At 42.6% G+C, this 17,332-nt stretch overlaps 1 protein-coding gene across 2 annotated transcripts; it reads right to left on the bottom strand.

The window, feature by feature from the left end:
- Positions 1–1,598: 1,598 nt before the first annotated feature.
- Positions 1,599–17,130, bottom strand: cd99l2 (CD99 molecule-like 2). Of its 2 annotated transcripts, XM_020656317.2 has the most exons (10): positions 16,801–17,124; positions 14,606–14,662; positions 14,184–14,240; positions 13,344–13,457; positions 12,908–12,988; positions 11,314–11,379; positions 11,145–11,198; positions 10,909–11,028; positions 9,337–9,402; positions 1,599–9,025 (listed from the first exon to the last, which is right to left on the bottom strand). In XM_020656317.2, exons 1-10 carry the CDS (start codon positions 16,874–16,876, stop codon positions 8,964–8,966), a joined length of 753 nt encoding a protein of 250 aa, XP_020511973.1. In that variant the 5' UTR covers positions 16,877–17,124; the 3' UTR covers positions 1,599–8,963. The 2 variants fall into 2 exon arrangements, with proteins under 2 accessions (XP_020511973.1, XP_065806308.1); XM_065950236.1 differs by lacking the exon at positions 12,908–12,988 and having other exon boundaries at positions 16,801–17,130.
- Between the last annotated feature and the right edge of the window lie 202 nt (positions 17,131–17,332).

Genomic DNA, 17,332 nt, shown 5'->3' with positions numbered 1-17,332 from the left:
CTCTCCTGTGTCTCTTCTGTGTCTCACCTGTGTCTCACCTGTGTCTCTCCCGTGTCTCTCCCGTGTCTCACCCGTGTCTCTCCTGTGTCTAGCCCGTGTCTCTCCTGTGTCTCGCCTGTGTCTCTCCTGTGTCTTTCCTGTATCTCTCCTGTGTCTCACCTGTGTCTCTCCTGTGTCTCACCTGTGTCTGCCCTGTTTCTCACCTCCTCACCCTGACACAGGTGTGCTATCTCACTGTGATTCCGCCCTTTCTCTTCATGTTTACTGATACATGACTGTGATATGTTTTTTTCACCTCCTCGTCATTGTCTTTTCATTTCACTTCTTCTTCTTCTTCTTCTCTGTTTTTAAACGTTGATAATCCGTGTCCGTCAGGTTGACTGAAGGTCTCTGTGTTCGTGAAACTGTGAGGACGTTTCCTTTTAAATCCTAACAAATTTAACAATCAGACAGTCTAAAATATTAAATAAAACTCAAAGTTTATCTTTTATAATGGGATGTAATAAATGTTGTTTAATGGAAGATTTTAAAGATGGCGTCTGAAATGATCGTCTGTCAGAACCAAACTGTAATCCGGCTCAGAATAACCCAGATTCAAAATCCTGGATCAGGATCCGGTGATCTGGTTCACTCGGAAAGAGACTGAACTGTGTCCACAGGGGGGCGCTCACAGCTGCTTTAAATTAATGATTTCATGATTACTTCATCTGCTCGGTCGTCATGGAGATCTAACAACAGTCATTATAAACAAAGTTTCACTTTGTAAATGTTTTACTGACCTTTAGTTTCTGGTGATCTGGACTCTGCTGAGATCCTCCAGATATTTCAGATCAAAACACAAACTGGACATCTGATTCAAACTGACTTAGAGTCTCTCTTTGTTTGGACCAATCAGACATCAGGATGTGTTCAGCTGACTCAGCTGACCACTTTTTACAGTGTAATATTAATTCACTCTGACTCTGTGATGTGATTCGTTCATTTACTCTGATCCTCACCGTCTGACTTCCTGTGTGTCTGTAAATAACAAACTGCAAAAAACTCAAACCTTATCGAGTTAAAACGTAACCTCGGGCACACTTTGAATCTCGTGTAACGTTTCAGATTCTTATCGTTCACACAATGTACGATAAGATGAAGGATGAGAGTTATTCACAATAAGGCGTGTAGCTGACCTGATTGACAGGTGGGCGCGGTGTAACGGTTTGTCAGGAGGTTTAAAACCCGCCTCAGCTCCAGCTCTCAGCCCGTCGTTAGGTTGACTGAAAGTTAGACTGAGACAGCATTTCCAGCATGGAGATCGCCATTGATGGGACTTCAGCGCCCCTGCAGGAACAGATGGGTGACGTCACTTTCAAACAAATTTACAGTCTGTTTGTCTGATGAAGGTCTCGTACCAACACATTGCCATTAAGTGTTTTGTTTGATATCTTAAATAAGACGTTTTTCTGGAGCTGTCAGCTGAACGTGAGCTTGAACCATCATCCAATCATAAAAATTCACTTGATAAGATTTGAGTTTTTGCGGTGAAACTTTCCAAGGAGCCATAATCACTTCTCACATTCCATCTAAACAATAAAAACAGAAGAATTCAAAGCTTGTCTTTTCAAGTTATTTTATTGGTTCATATTAGTAACAAGTATCGTTAACATGTTTCCAGAGAGTGATATATAAGTAATAATAATAATACAGAGAGCAGAGATCACTATGATTACCTCCAGCAGAGAAAACTGTCCAACATTCAGTAGTCAGAAAGAGTGTCAATACAGAATGTAGAGAAAAGCATGCATCAACAAGTGAGTGAGGACAGGATACTGTGGGACCACATCAACATGTGTATGTGTTGTATGCAGCTCTGCAGAGCCAAACCTCAGACAGCTAGCTCCCTGCAGAGCCACACCTCAGACAGTTAGCTCCCTGCAGAGCCACACCTCAGAAAGCTAGCTCCCTGCAGAGCCACACCTCAGACAGTTAGCTCAGACAGATCACATGCTTCAAGGTCTGAGCTGGCTGTCTGACACAGTGACAGGAGGTCAGGGGTCATGTGAACACATCCACCAAAGCAGAAGTCAGGCACAGCTGTCTGACTTCGAACTACAAGTCCCATAAAGAGTCTGGAGACGCTTTAAAAACATGCTAACAGGCTAAATATCATCGACAGCTAGCCGCTTTTGTAGCTGATTGTTAGATGACTTACAGATACAAGTGTTAACCTAGCTAGCTGTAAGTCCGCAAGTGATTGGTGACATAACTTTGTCCACCCCCACTTCTTAAAGTCTGTGACATGCTGATTAATCTTCGGGTAAACAACGCCAAATTGGTTCACTGTAGTTACTGACTGGAGCTATAGCCCCATCTAGTGGCGGATGGCAGCGTTACAGTTTAGACACAACATTTAAACAGCATTGTCGACTCACTTTAATAAAACAAATTTCACTGACCAGTTAATCTGGTGCCCACGTCTGCAGGTGACAATCTTTAACTGTTGTGTCAACTGATTGTGCACATGGCGCACAGAATGTAAGGTTACCCCTATAGATCAGTCGTGGGCCAATCAAAAACGTTTTTAGAATTTAGGGGTGGGTCTAATGGTAAAGAATGTTGTGAATCTGCTCTCACCTCAGCAATAAACAAACTGACCTCTAGTTCAAGGAGAATATAAATATTAAGTTTTATCGTCTAATGATTTCATGCCGAGGAATTTGGCATTGGCTAACTAGCCCAGAAAGCTGCTGCTGCACAGTCACTGCGTCGGCAGACAGTTTGGTCTTTGCGCTTTGAACAAACCTATTTTGGGGTAATCTGACAAACTCACGTTTACCAAATTGGGTTGGCAGATATCAGCTGCCACTGATTGTACTGTGTGAAAAAGCGATCAGGAGTCTCATTGTTTGGTTAGCCTTGAGCACGCTCAGTAAAATGCCACAAACCTTTATGGGACAAGTGACACTGCTGTTGCTTTTTAAATCTTTCACGCTCCCAAAACCCAGACCAATGGCGTAAACCATCACCACAAGAGAATCTAGCATCTCAAGCCCTTTACAGAACATGTCAGCAGGCTACAGGTACACAAACACCTGGACACACCTGCACAGTTCCGTACGGTCAGGTTAGCATGTACCAGGATGAGTTTCCACAGTGAATCTGAGAGCAGCATAAACATCCAAAGTGTCACCAGTAAGTGACATGACACAGTGTGTTTCTAAGTGGTTATTGTACAGATGAGTCTTTCTAAGATATCCGGTGCACTTGTTCATCTGTTCCTGGACGTAAAAACATTCTAACGCTTTACGTTTATTCATCAGGTGTTCATCCAAACATCAAACTTATTCATATGTGCCAAACACATTCAAATTTAAGGCCTAATTTACTCCTTGTCCTTACAAACATATATCCAATCCAAATACAAAAAGGCAAAGTCAATCTCCATCGATGCAACATCTTTGGTGAATTTTTATTTTTGCTACAAGCCAAAGGTTTTTGCTGGATATTTAATACATTCATTAAACTGAAAGGTTTGTAATTATTGTTTGATTTGTGTGAAGTTCAGCTCACAGACTGAGCTCGACCACACGCCCACACCTTTCACTCCACCAGTTCCTCCAACAAACCCGTCTAGAGGAGCTGAAAGTCGTGGGTGGCGCTCCAGCTCAGGTGCAGCTACAGGTGAACAATGGGTACTGTGGTCGCCCCCTGTGGGACGGTGCAGTTATAAGGCAAAGAGAGGAGCACCTTTAAAGTACAGCTGACAGGGCAAGGGTTTTCATGCAGAACTCTTAAAAGGTGAGCAGATCCTCTTGTCACTCCAACCTCTCATCGTCCCAAACTCTCAGACACGAGTCCAGTTCAACTGCGGCTCGACAACACGTTGGGTTACTCAAAGAAGAACAGTCTTCGATTTCAGTTTCCTTCTGTGGTTGTTGAGACTGAACACCATTGTCTCTTTTGCCAAGTACAGAATGATGTTTCAGGGTTTACAACTGATCTCTGAGGGGCTGGTTTCAAAAAGATCTATCAGACTGATCATTCCAAAACCCAAAGAGTTTTGACACGTTACACTGGGTATCTGATTTCAAGTTTGCACACTTGTAAAAGTGTGATTGAGCGGCCTTTATAGCTGGAATTGTACGTTGGAAAATCCAGCGCGATGCATCCAGTCTGAGTTTGCTAACAAATATGAAGATGCCATTGATATATGTCTAAAAGTAGACGCTTCATTGTAAACATGAAAAAGCGGTAAGCAGTGCTCCAAACCAGACAATCAGTCAGAACAGGTCAACTTTTTCTGCTATAAATTCAGGCAAATATCAATCTAGGGAACATGCAAATGGAAAGGCATGCAGTTTTCCTTTGCAGCTTGCATACTAGCGAGCTAAAGCGAAAGATTTTGTAGCTCTTGTGTTTGACTCGAATCAATGCATAGTCTATAATCCATCCGCTACTCAGGTAGACAGGAGGGAACAGGATCTGTGGAACCAGCCTCTGAGCTCAGCACTGTAAGACGTCTGACTGACAGCTGGAGCTTTTAAGGACTTTGAGAGGAGGAGTAGCAAAAAGGATCATGGGTAGAAGCGGTTGCTTTTCCAAGGCAACATAGAGGAGACCAGGGGGTGGTATTCAAGTAGGACTGTGCAGCATGTTGTCTTTTGATAGGCCCTGAACACCATTTACAGCTCATACAACACATACTACTCCCTCAGTATCTGCAACAACACGCGACAACAAGAGATTAAACTCAATCAACCAAAGAGCAAAGATCCAGAATCATTCACAGGTTCACTCTGCAGATACCGACTGATCTGTCACACTACTCAATACCAATGGTGGTGTTTGGTTTGCATCCCACAATGAAAGTGCTAAATACTGCAACGATCCTGTCACGTGATGTTTCCTAAACTATCTTTGTTCTTCACATCTAAGAGAAGCCTGAGCCCTCTGGTGTTCAGTGTTTTTTTAAAAGAGGAATCAGAGCTCAAGGCAACAACAGGGCAGAGTCCAATTATCACCAAAGATCCAGCCATGTTTCAAGAGAAAAACTGCAGGTACAAGCCCCGGCAGAAAACACATCATGGAGGGCGAGAATCGTTTATAGGGCCGGAGATCATAACTGGAATAGCAAAACTTGTCAGATGAAGTTCACACGTTTCCTGTAACTACCTTCCAACATACATGACATCCATCCATTTTCTTCTGCCTGTCCAGGATAGGGTCACAGATGTCTCTCTCCTAAGTAATGTTTCCAGCTACAGTAGAATAATTGGAATTGGAAGTATTTCCAGGCCAGATGGGATATATAATCCCTCCAGTGGGCTCTGGGTCTACCCCGGGGGCTCCTCCCAGTTGGACAAAAAACTCCAGAGGGAGGCCTCCAGGAGGATCCTGTTCTGATGCCTGAAAATCCTTAACTGGCCCCTTCCCATATGAAGGAGCAGCGGCTCTACTCTGGGCTTCTCTCGGATGTCTGAACTCCTTACCCTCTCTCTAGTGCCCATTTCAGCTGCTTGTACCCGTCATCTCACTCTTTTGATAGCTTCCCAAAGCTGTGACTACAGGTGAGGGTTGTAACATAGATCAGCTGGTAAATGGATGCCTCTTTACAACAACAACACATGCATTACTATTGGATCATTGCATAACACGCCATGTTCATTGCAGAATCCTTTGAGTCTGCTACATGGAGTTTGGATTCGTGGAGTAGTGCCATAAACGACAGACAGACATGATATCAGACAATAACGAACACAGTGAATGATTTCAGAATCAGCCCAGGTCTCCAAATCAAAGCTTTCTCACTCAGGATCATCAAGACTCCACGAGTCCAACCGGCTGTACGGCACAAGCTCACTCAACAGGAAGCTCTAACTATCTACAAAAAGGTAAGCAAAGTTTTTAGCAAAAGTCAAGTCAGTTACAAAGTGTAAAAAGAGCGAGTGAAGAGTGTAAACACACACACACACACACACACACTAAAGAGTAAAGATTAATATGGAGCATATTGATGCTCTGCTAACAGTACAAACACAGAACTGCTCACGACAATATGTACAACCAACAACTCTCAAAAAGTTATGACACTATTCAACATCCTACAGCTAACGGCGGCTAACGTCATCTACACAGCTAAAGCACAGGTCTACATCTTTAAAACGGTTATAATCTCAAACAGGATCGTCTGTATGGCAACGATTCACACACCGCACAGCTCTTCTCCTTTCACCAACGCCTCACCTTCACACTCGCTAAGTTTGGTTCGGTTGGCTGTGCAGGAAACACTTCAGGCAGAATTTTGAAGATTGCATGAACATCCAAATTTAATCTTTTTCAAGGATTAAATGGAATTTACTGACAAATTCCAAAAACCAAGTTTTTAAAGTGCATGTTTTTAATTCACTCATAAAGAATTGTTTAATGTCAGCGCGTCATTGGGCGAGTAATCAGGTCAAAGGTACCCTGTGGAGTTTATTGCTACATGACCACGATGGAGAAACATATTACAGCGTGACGTATTTTTAGCATCTCGTGCATGTTTTAAACATTTCTGCTACTGTCAACATGCTGTTCCACTGATAGAGCCGACAGGCCGACCAATCAGGTCAGACTTGGCACACTTGGGGACTCTGAGAGAGTCAGAAGCGAGCCGGTGCATGGAGCGGCAGTACATGAAAACAGACACTTTTTTCGAACTTTAGCTATTGTGAACATATTAGTAGGTACATAGATTAAATATACGAACTCCAAAAAGGGCATAATATGGGCTCTTTAACATTGGGCTATATGGGTATTGACTCACTGCAGGACACAGCCTCTAGTGGACACTGGAAGAACTGCAGTTTGGCACTTCTCAGTTTCTCAGTTTGTTATTATTTCTTGACCAGAAAACTCCACAGGATATCTTTAAATTATTGTCTTTAGCTTTTTGGATTTGTGCTTTAGCTTCAGTAAAGAAGTTAGTTTTTAATTTGTTTTAAGCTCATTGTGAAGGAATCATTAATACTGCCACCCTGGGATAAAGTTAAATTCAAAGTTCTTCTGTACACACTGGCAACTCAATGCTAACACAACAAAGCAAAGTAGGAATAAAATTAGCTTGAATTATCTGTAAGTCACATTTCAAACATGTTCTGCCTCGAGCCTCGACCGCCTGCTTTTCTGAAAGAACCAATTACTGTCGCTTCACGGACAGAAAAAGTCAATCTGATTAAGCTAGCTTCATTTTTATGCTACATCAAGTGTTCAGAGTCTTCCTTGGAATCACATCTTATTCTGAAGATTACACGGCAGAATTTTTTAATCCTTTTTTCACTTTTATCTGGCGTTAAACCGCTCAACCTTTCCCAAAGACAACGGGTAACTTTAAAAAGACAAACCTGTCAGGCTTCCTTCATTAGGCATCATCTTCAAATACTAGCTGAAAAACAGAATCTACTCTATAATGTTTTTTTAAATATCAGATTATTTACACTATAAAAAGTCACAGGTTGTAAGTAGACAGAAATGTTCAGACGCCTTGTGTTTGTTCACTGCAAAAAGATCAAAATGTGAATAAGGCAACTTTGTACATGAATATACGAGGACTACGGAGCAGAACTAATGATGTACCTGTACCATGATGTAAACAGTAGTTACCTGTTGTAACCCCCCTTCTATGAGTTAATCTACCACCTGGTTATGGACTCTACGGGCCAACAATGGAGCCCCTTTAAGGGCCACACATGTGGGTCAACATGGGACTGAACTTAAACTACGGCTGATAAAGACCTCCTCAGAAAAATGATGTACAAAATTAAACAGAAATGTCACATTTTAGAGGTTTCAGGGAAAAGTCAGATATTTCACAAGGTTAATGCAGACCCTCAATACAAACCTGCAAATTCACCCAATCCCTGAAAATTCACCAAATCCCTGCACCTCTTTTTGCGACCTTGCATTTTTGGCCAATCGTTCCAACTTTTCAGCAGAATCAACCAATGGGAAAGCATTGTAATGGGCGTGTGCTGAGGTGAACTAATTTGTCAACTCCTGACAATGTACTTCGGTGTCATGGATTTTTTTATGGATGTTAAGTTTGGCATCTTGACACAGAGAATGACCAGAAGTAATGTCAGAGCTAAAAATAAACATTAAAACTTGCATTGCAACTTTTTAAAAAAAGCTGCTGTGAAATCAGGCATTTAAATCACAGAAGACGCCCAGAGGGTCCTGGAGGGACAGATATCATGATCAGCTGCTCCGAGACGCCGAAGAGAAATCTGAGGAATTAACGGATCTCTCAGTCTGTTCTTATTTCATCGAGCATCAAAAAGAAACTTGAAGGGTTCATTTAAGTGTCACAAAGGTTCAACTCAGAGATATCGCTGATTCAAAATCACAACTCCTTCAAATAAACCCAAAGATAAAAACAGAGGTTGTGTTTCAGAGATCAGCTCCTACAAGATTGTCTCAGAATCTGCTTTCTGCTAATCTCATCAACGTCGTCAAATCCAATTAATCAGCGTATTAATCCTGATCAACTCGCCAACAGGAGCTGAGAGGATTCTCTCTCTCTCTCTCTCCAAAACAAACACAGTTCCTCACTTTTTTTCCAGTCTTTGAACCTCGGTGTGTCTGGAGCTAAATGCTACATCAACGCTCCAGCTAACGGTAGACGACACGCTAACCAGCTCTGTGAGTGGTGTTCGAACAGGAAACAATAAATTACTATTTACACAAACGTTTGGCAACGGTTCCATACACAGTCGGCCATGTTTAGAGCTGAGGAGGAAAATCTGTTCACATTCAGCTCAGAGGACTACAAATCCCATCATCCTCTGCAGGTCAGAGTTGCAGGATCTACACAGACGTGATGCAGGATAAAATTAATATACTGTATCATGTCAGTGTGTGTGTGGGTGTGTGTAGATTTGTGTGTGCGTGCTTGTGTGTGTTTGTGTTTGTGTGTGTAGGTGTGTGTGTAGGTGTGTGTGTTAGACGGGGTTCTCCTCAGTGGGGGGCTCAGCTTTGGCCGGCTCCAGGAGAGTCTGCTGGACTGTTGAGATAAAAAAGCAGCAGTTAGAAAAGACCTCTTCAGGTATTATTATTATTACAGGTGTGGGAATATGATTTTTTTCTTATCAATCCATTAAAATCAACACCTCAGTTTTTACAGTGCGATGATTCTGAATCTCTGATCCTCAAACTTTTCCTTAAAGGATCTTTTCTCTCAGTGTTTCCTGAACTTCTCTGACTCTAAGCATTAATCAGCTTGCAGGTTACAGCCCCAATAAAATCATGACGCAGTATCAGAGTGGACAGCAGAGGGCAGTACAGGTGTGATAGTAGACGTTAAAGTGTGTTCACCTTGAGGTTCTGTAGCGACCACAGCCTCGGGGTTCTCGGCCTTCACCATGTCGGTGTTCAGACTCTCTGAAAAACAAAAACACTTGTTAGCTTCATGCTTGACCAACGATGCAGTAACGAGTCCTAAAACCCGGGAATGGATTAGCATTTTAGCATTTTAGCTCTTCCTGTTCCATCATCTCAAAGTCTACGGGATTCCTGAACAAGTTGGTTTCATGGTTTGGTCTGGCAGTCAGACTACATACTGAAGTACGTACAGCATACTATGTTCAATAGTGTTTGGAGATTATTTCCCATCATGCAACTGTTGAAATTTACAAGTACAGCTTTTGATAAGAAAAACAAAAAGCAGAAAATTGTAGTTTGTTGTGTGTAATTTGTCGTGTGTAGTTAGTTGTGCGTAGTTTTTTGTGTGTAGATTTCTGTGTGTAGTTTGTTGTGTGTAGTTAGTTGTGTTTAGTTAGTTGTGTGTAGTTAGTTGTGTGTAGTTTGTTGTGTGTAGTTAGTTGTGTGTAGTTTTTTGTGTGTAGTTTTTTGCGTGTAGTTTGTTGCGTTTAGTTAGTTGTGTGTAGTTTGTCGTGTGTAGTTTGTTGTGTGTAGTTAGTCGTATGTAGTTAGTTGTGTGTAGTTAGTTGTGTGTAGTTAGTTGTGTGTTGTTGGCTGTGTGTAGTTAGTTGTGTGTAGTTAGTTGTGTGTAGTTAGTTGTGTGTAGTTAGTCGTGTGTTGTTGGTTGTGTGTAGTTAGTTGTGTGTAGTTAGTCGTGTGTTGTTGGTTGTGTGTAGTTAGTTTTGTGTAGTTAGTTGTGTGTAGTTAGTCGTGTGTTGTTGGTTGTGTGTAGTTTTGCTGTGTTTAGTTAGTCGTGTGTTGTTGGTTGTGTGGAGTTAGTTGTGTGTAGTTAGTTGTGTGTTGTTGGTTGTGTGTAGTTAGTTGTGTGTAGTTAGTTGTGTGTAGTTAGTTGTGTGTAGTTTGTTGTGTGTAGTTTTGTTGTGTTTAGTTAGTTGTGTGTAGTTAGTTGTGTGTAGTTTGTCGTGTGTAGTTTGTTGTGTGTAGTTAGTTGTGTGTAGTTAGTCGTGTGTTGTTGGTTGTGAGTAGTTTTGTTGTGTTTAGTTAGTTGTGTGTAGTTAGTTGTGTGTAGTTAGTTGTGTGTAGTTAGTTGTGTGTAGTTAGTCGTGTGTTGTTGGTTGTGTGTAGTTAGTTTTGTGTAGTTAGTTGTGTGTAGTTTGTCGTGTGTAGTTTGTCGTGTGTAGTTAGTTGTGTGTAGTTAGTTGTGTTTAGTTTGTCGTGTGTTGTTGGTTGTGTGTAGTTAGTTGTGTGTAGTTAGTTGTGTGTTGTTGGTTGTGTGTAGTTAGTTGTGTGTAGTTAGTTGTGTGTAGTTAGTTGTGTGTAGTTTGTTGTGTGTAGTTTTGTTGTGTTTAGTTAGTTGTGTGTAATTAGTTGTGTGTAGTTTGTCGTGTGTAGTTTGTTGTGTGTAGTTAGTTGTGTGTAGTTTGTCATGTGTAGTTAGTTGTGTTTAGTTAGTTGTGTGTAGTTAGTTGTGTGTAGTTTGTTGCGTGAATTTGTGTTCTCACTCACGTTGGATACCAAAGCACAGTTTCTTCTTCTGGTACGAGATGTAGCTGCTCACCGCTCCCACCAACGCCATGACAACCGCACTCGCAATACCTGCGATGGTGCCCACCTCAGCTGTGGTCTCTACTCACACAAACACACACACACACACACACACCTGTCTGAGATCACTGTATGTGTGTGTGTGTGTGTGTGTGTTTGTGTGTGTTTGTGTGTGTGTGTGTGAGACAGAATCTCACCACTGTTGTCGTCGTACTGATTAATCTGATCTCTGTCTCCACCTGGCCGTCCACCTGAAACATACACACATTAACACAGCTGTTTCTGCCCTCTGCCTCTCTCTCCCCCTCTTGCTTTCTCTCTCTCATTATAAAACATGGATGTAATAAAAGAAGGTTGGACGCTGACCTTTTCCTTTGTCTGGTTGGTAGCTTCCGTCATTGCCGACATCAATCAGGTCGCTGTCAGAGAATCCTGCAGACAATTAAAATCATCCATCAGGACCACGTGGAGGAAAAGGTCAGACATAAACAGTCGAGTGTTATTTCTCTTATCAAGACTTCTTTATCCAAACGTTAGAATTCCTAATTAACACTTAAAACTGTGACAAGCCTGTCTTTCTGCACTGCACACGCAGCTGTCTGAGTCTCCATTAAACACTGAGGACGAGAACACACTGCACACACAGCTGTCTGAGTCTCCATTAAACACTGAGGACGAGAACACACTGCACACACAGCTGTCTGAGTCTCCTTTAAGCACTGAAGACGAGAACACACTGCACACACAGCTGTCTGAGTCTCCATTAAACTATCTATTAAAACTAACTATTGTTACATCTATGGTGTTATGGGTCAAAATCGACCCATAACACCATAGATATAACAATAGTTTATTAAATTTAAATAAATAAAAATTAATTATTCAAGAGATGTGTTCTCATACCCCTCACTAATAGTCAGGTAACATAACAACCTTTTATTTATTTATATAATTCTCTTGAGGTTTATTTTACCATTATACCAAAAGAAAGACCCAGGGGGCTATTTATTAAATATTAAAACAAATCTTTTCATGGATAGGGAAGCCTAACAAGGTAACCAAGAGGTAAGACACAAATTTGATGTAAAATAATTGTTTTGAGGGTATTTTATGGCTGATTCAAGACACAGGTCAAAACCAAGCCGTTAACATAAGAGCTGGTAACAGAAAGCTAACACAAGAGGAAGGTTAAACACTGAACACGAGAACACACTGCACACACAGCTGTCTGAGCAATGTTCAAATAATGGATCTATACAGTAAATTTAATGTCATATCTTAAAGGTCCAATCAGTAAGATGTTTATGTCCTCCTTCTAAATTTAAAATGGGTACTGCAGTCCAAATTCTAAACATTGTAGAGAGCTGTCTCCCCCCCCGCCCCCTACTCTCTAGAGTCCATGCTCTCACAGGTTGCCATGTGGTGGTCACTGAAGCTTCAGTGTTTATCCAGCTCTGCATCGGTCTGTAAACATTTCTGTGTTCTAACCTCTCTCCATTTTTCAAAAGCATCTCCAATATTGATCCTAGTTTGAGCACGTTTCTGCTCGTGGAGCTTATTAGAAACATGCAGAGGCTTTTTAGGTCGGGTACAATCACTTCTATCTGAACCACTTCTCTTGCCCTCTTCCATCACTGCAACACCTGTTGACCTGATAACTGCTCTCATATCTGACAAACAGAGGGGCGTCCAAAACGGCGGTGTGGGGGTGTCTTAAACCTGCCTACCTTCTCTGGTCCAAACAAATCCAGATCATTCAGGAGCAGAATCTAAAGTTAGAAGGAGGACATACTGACTGCTGCATTGTTGTCAGAGAAGCCAGCACTTCAACATAACATGTTTCCTTAATGTCTGATCATATAGTAAGATACCTTTATCATTTCACTCATTACACATCTTACTGGTTGGACCTTCAATGAATAATGATGTTTCATTAACAGACTCTCATCCATTCACCCACCTCCCTGCCCCTTGTTCTTATCCTTTCCACCAATGTCATTGTTGGGGTCCAAAGCATCAGCCAGGTCAAAGGCATCAGCAGCTGAGAGTCAGACACCACAGCAGGGGGGGCGAAGTAAATCAAATCAGAAAAACAGGCAAACACAGGAGGTTAAAATGAGGAGAAAAACTCAAACACAAAGAAAACTGGAATCATTGTCTGTTAAATCTTAAACAAAGGTAATAAAAGCCGCTGTGTTCGTTACATTATTCATTCGGTCTTAAAGTAACAGGTAAACATGGGGGGAGAGGTACTGTACATCACACGTACATTTCAACCGAAAAGGATCAGAAGATGCAGGGTAACTTAGAGGTAAAGGCATGCTTGCAGTACGAGCCCGTTTACATTAAAGTGCTCTGTTGCCGAGCAACCGTCCTCAGGTGAGGGTGTGACTCACCTGGTTTGGGTTTGGGCTTAGCGGGGGCTTTGGTGGCGGCGGGGACATTCGGGACGACTTTAGGAGGAGCTTTAGTGGTGGGGACGTCTTTAAAGATATCCTCCAGATCGAGGTCTGCAGAACATTTAAACAGCTGTCTTTATATAAACGTCTAAAACCTGTATTCTCTCTCATGACCAGCAGGGGACCACTCCGCTGCTTACCCATTCAGTAATCATTTTCCTAACGAGTCTGTGGTCTCAATCTCTAGTTTCAAGTCTTCATCAACACAGCATGGAGTTCATTTATTACATTATGGTCCCATTTGGGGTCAAAGAGGAGGAGTTAGAGCGGGGCTACCTGTGATTGACAGGTCACTTCCATGACAACCTGAGAAATGTTCTGTTTAATCTTTAGCTGTTCTGAGAGATAATCTGAGGAGTCAAATGCTCAGTTTTCTCAGTAAATATATCCCAATTTATATCATAAAAGAACGGCAGGAAATGACCATATCTGGACAAGAGGGTGGACCCTCGCTCCTCTCTAGCTCCACCCTCTTGTCCAAATATGGTCATTTCCCCTCCAAAAAGGGATTCCACAACCAGTTGGTGTCATCACTTTGGCCACGCCCACCGTGTTAACCACCAGAGGTACATTTATTTTATTAAGTAGATTATTGTTTGAAGCGTTTCATTAGTATCACAGATGCAGGTTGCTAATGAAGGTAGTATTAGCATTAGATGTTAACTTAGAGTTGGCCAAACCTCGCCCCTCTCAAGCTCCACCCACCATAGCAAACTCACAGCTGTTGAGCAACTGAGCTCTTGATTATAAAATAATTATTGAATGAGTGGTTCTTACCTCCTCCTGCTCCCCCTGCTGGAGCTGCTGGTACTGCAGGCTTTGGTGATGGAGTTACTATGACAACAGATAAAATAATGAATGATCAGATTCATTGAATTGAATCATATTAATGTATACAGGGTGATGTTGTAACGTGACTTATCATGATGTACCATGTGATGTTGTGTCGTTTTTTTTGGTGTTGTGTCATGTTGTATCACATGGTGTTGTAACGTGACTTATCGTTTTTGTCGTGTCACATTGTGAACTCTTCTCTGTTCGCCTGGTGGGAGCTGCGATTGGTGCGATTGGCATCCAATAAATCTGACTTTACCAACGAGGTTTCATCAATGACTCTCAGTAACAAATGTAAGGGATGAAACAAGGTTTCAGTGAAGACAGGTGCAGCACACCTGGAGAGGTGTGTCATTAATACTCACCGGTTTTACTGTCATCATCACCAAGAGCGTCAGCGAGGTCAAACCCCTGAGAGAGGACTGCAGAGACACAGAGAGAGAGAGGTGTTATACATTATTGTGAAGGCTCAGATGATGATATTTTATGTTGAAGGGCTCGGATAATGACGTTTTATTTTGAAGGGCTCGGATGATGACTTTTTATTTTGAAGGGCTCAGGTGACTGTTGTGCTGAGAGTTCGAGGCCATGCTGGAGTTTCTGTGTCAAACAAACAAACAAAAGGTCGACTCTTTGTGCTCTAATCCGGTGAACACAACGTTCACGGAGAGAGAGGGGGAGAGGGGGAGAGAGAGAGAGATAGAGGGGGGGGAGAGAGAGAGAGAGAGAGGGAGACAGAGAGAGGGGGGAGAGAGAGAGAGAAGGAGAGAGAGGGGGGGGGGGAGAGAGGGGCAGAGAGGGGGGATAGAAAGAGAGAGGGGGAGAGAGGAGAGAGGAGAGAGAGAGAGAGAGCGGGGGATACAGAGAGAGAGAGAGGGGGGAGAGAGAGAGCGAGGGAGAGAGAGAGAGAGAGAGAGAGAGGGGGGAGAGAGGAGAGCTCTGTGTGAATTGCCAAACAGCATTGGCCACGCTTCAGTTCTGGAAAACGTCGCCAGTGTTTTTGTGGGTCCACACAGTTTCTGGAGTTTCCATGTTTTTAGAAATGTTTGGCTTGCAGCTCGTTCCTGTTTCATACTTCCTGTTTGATACTTCAGATCATAAACACATCATACTATCGTTTAAAAGCACGTGATTCTGAAAAGTATGAACGATCAGAGGACAGCTCCACTCCTCCATGATCCTGTAATGTTTGTTTTATGCATGTGATGTCATGGTAGTGTTCTGTTCGGTCCATGAGGGGGCGCTCTTGGTTCATGGTTGGAATATGTGTCTGAAAAACGAGAACGGAATAACGAGGTTATGAGAGCCGATAGAGCACTGTGTTATGTTACCAGATAAAGAACCTTCAAACCGGTCTCTGCTGTGGTGAACATTATTCAAACACCAGGTTAGAGCGCTGATAGCCGAGCAGTTATGTCGGAGCCCCCATGTGCAGAGGCTGTAGTCCTCATACTAGCGGCTGTGGGTTAGAATCCCACCTCGGCCCTTTGTTGAATGTGACCCCCACCCCCCCCCCCCCCCCACCCCTCTCCCTCATCCCCACTTCCTGTCTCTCTTCAGCTGCCATCTCCAATAAAGGGAAACAGCCTGAAACAAAACTGTGTGTGTGTGTCTCTGTGTGTACGTGTGTGTGTGTGTGTGTGTGTGTGTGTGTGTGTGTGTGTGTGTTTAATTGTGTAACTGAACATATTAATGTTGACCCTGTTAGATCATATTATTATTAAAGGTTCATTTCAATAAGTTATCATTATATAATCATAATAATGATTGAAACTTGAGATCATTATCAGAGTTTAAATCAGATGTAACCTTTGTGCCTGGCTCCGCCTCCGTGTCTGTCCAACCTTCATTTATTCAACACATCGGAATAAATCTGCATAATCTGCATCACTGATTTACATCTCATTAGCATATTCTGTCTCACGATTAATAGTTGAAGCTGCACAGTCAGACTGTGCTTTAAATACATAAAGACATAAATAAAGGTCATTAATGAATTAATAATAATAATGAAATCAATCTATTGATGATAGGACTGAAGGGCCGTGTGCAAACAGCTGATGTCACACACTCAGCTCAGCAGTGATAAACTCAGAGATGACAACATAATAACATCATTCACTTTTCATCTTAATCATCAGACGGCGAGTGACATCATCCACAGGCCTCACGTACAGGGCAAAGCTGCAGACAGACAGGCCAGGTGGAGGGTGGTGCCTCTGATTTATAATCTATAATATTTGATCAACTGAAAGATTTTAAAGCAGCTGCAGTACTCTGTAAGCTCCTCTTTATGATCATTTCATGACCATACTGATTTTAAAACAGCTGCTTCACATCTGTAAAATCTGTGGAAACTGTTGGAAACTGAAAGTGAAGCTTTAAGATCAAATCTACAGCATCACTTTTAAATATGATTATTGTTATAAATGTATCAATGTGTAATAACGGTTTGTCTGCACCGGGGCTGCAGGCCGGGGCACCGTTTGCTCCCGGCCAGACTGTCGGTGCGGCACAAAGGCGAAACATGTGGAGGGAGGTGTGCGGGACAAAGACTCACCGAGCGGCGGCAGCAGGAGGCCCAGCAGCACCGGGAGAAGCAGCGGGCACAGGGAACCCCGGGAGGAGTGAGCCATGATCGGTCTGCACACGCACGAAGGATACACGAGGATTAAAGAGCCGGTGGATAACGGGCCTGTCGTTGTTCAAATCAGCGCTGAGTCTCCGCAGAGCCGCAGTCTAAAGGCGTTCACTATGACACACAGAGACACGCCCACTCAGGGTTCACTCTGAGCCGCTTCCTGCCACCCCTTTCAAATTAAAACACTGGGAGGAAACAGAAGCATTGAATAAGTAAGATGTTTCAAGCAATGGGAAGGAAAGTCAATATAAACATTATGTTTTCTAATCAATAAAATGATAATAAATGTACCAGTAATTAGATTTCTAAAAGCTGCAGTTCCTCCAGTGTCCACTAGAGTCTGTGTCCCGCAGTGAGTCAGTCCCCATGGAGCCCCATGTTAAAATGAACAGGTTTACAGCCTGGTACAAAAGCAGTTTGGGTCTCTAGAGCTCATTTCCCTCTTCAACCT

This window comes from Labrus bergylta, chromosome 22 (genome assembly GCF_963930695.1).
Source record: "Labrus bergylta chromosome 22, fLabBer1.1, whole genome shotgun sequence".
NCBI lineage: Eukaryota > Metazoa > Chordata > Actinopteri > Labriformes > Labridae > Labrus > Labrus bergylta.
Note: the sequence above shows the minus strand (reverse complement) of the source record. Positions and strands in the feature narration are given on the sequence as shown.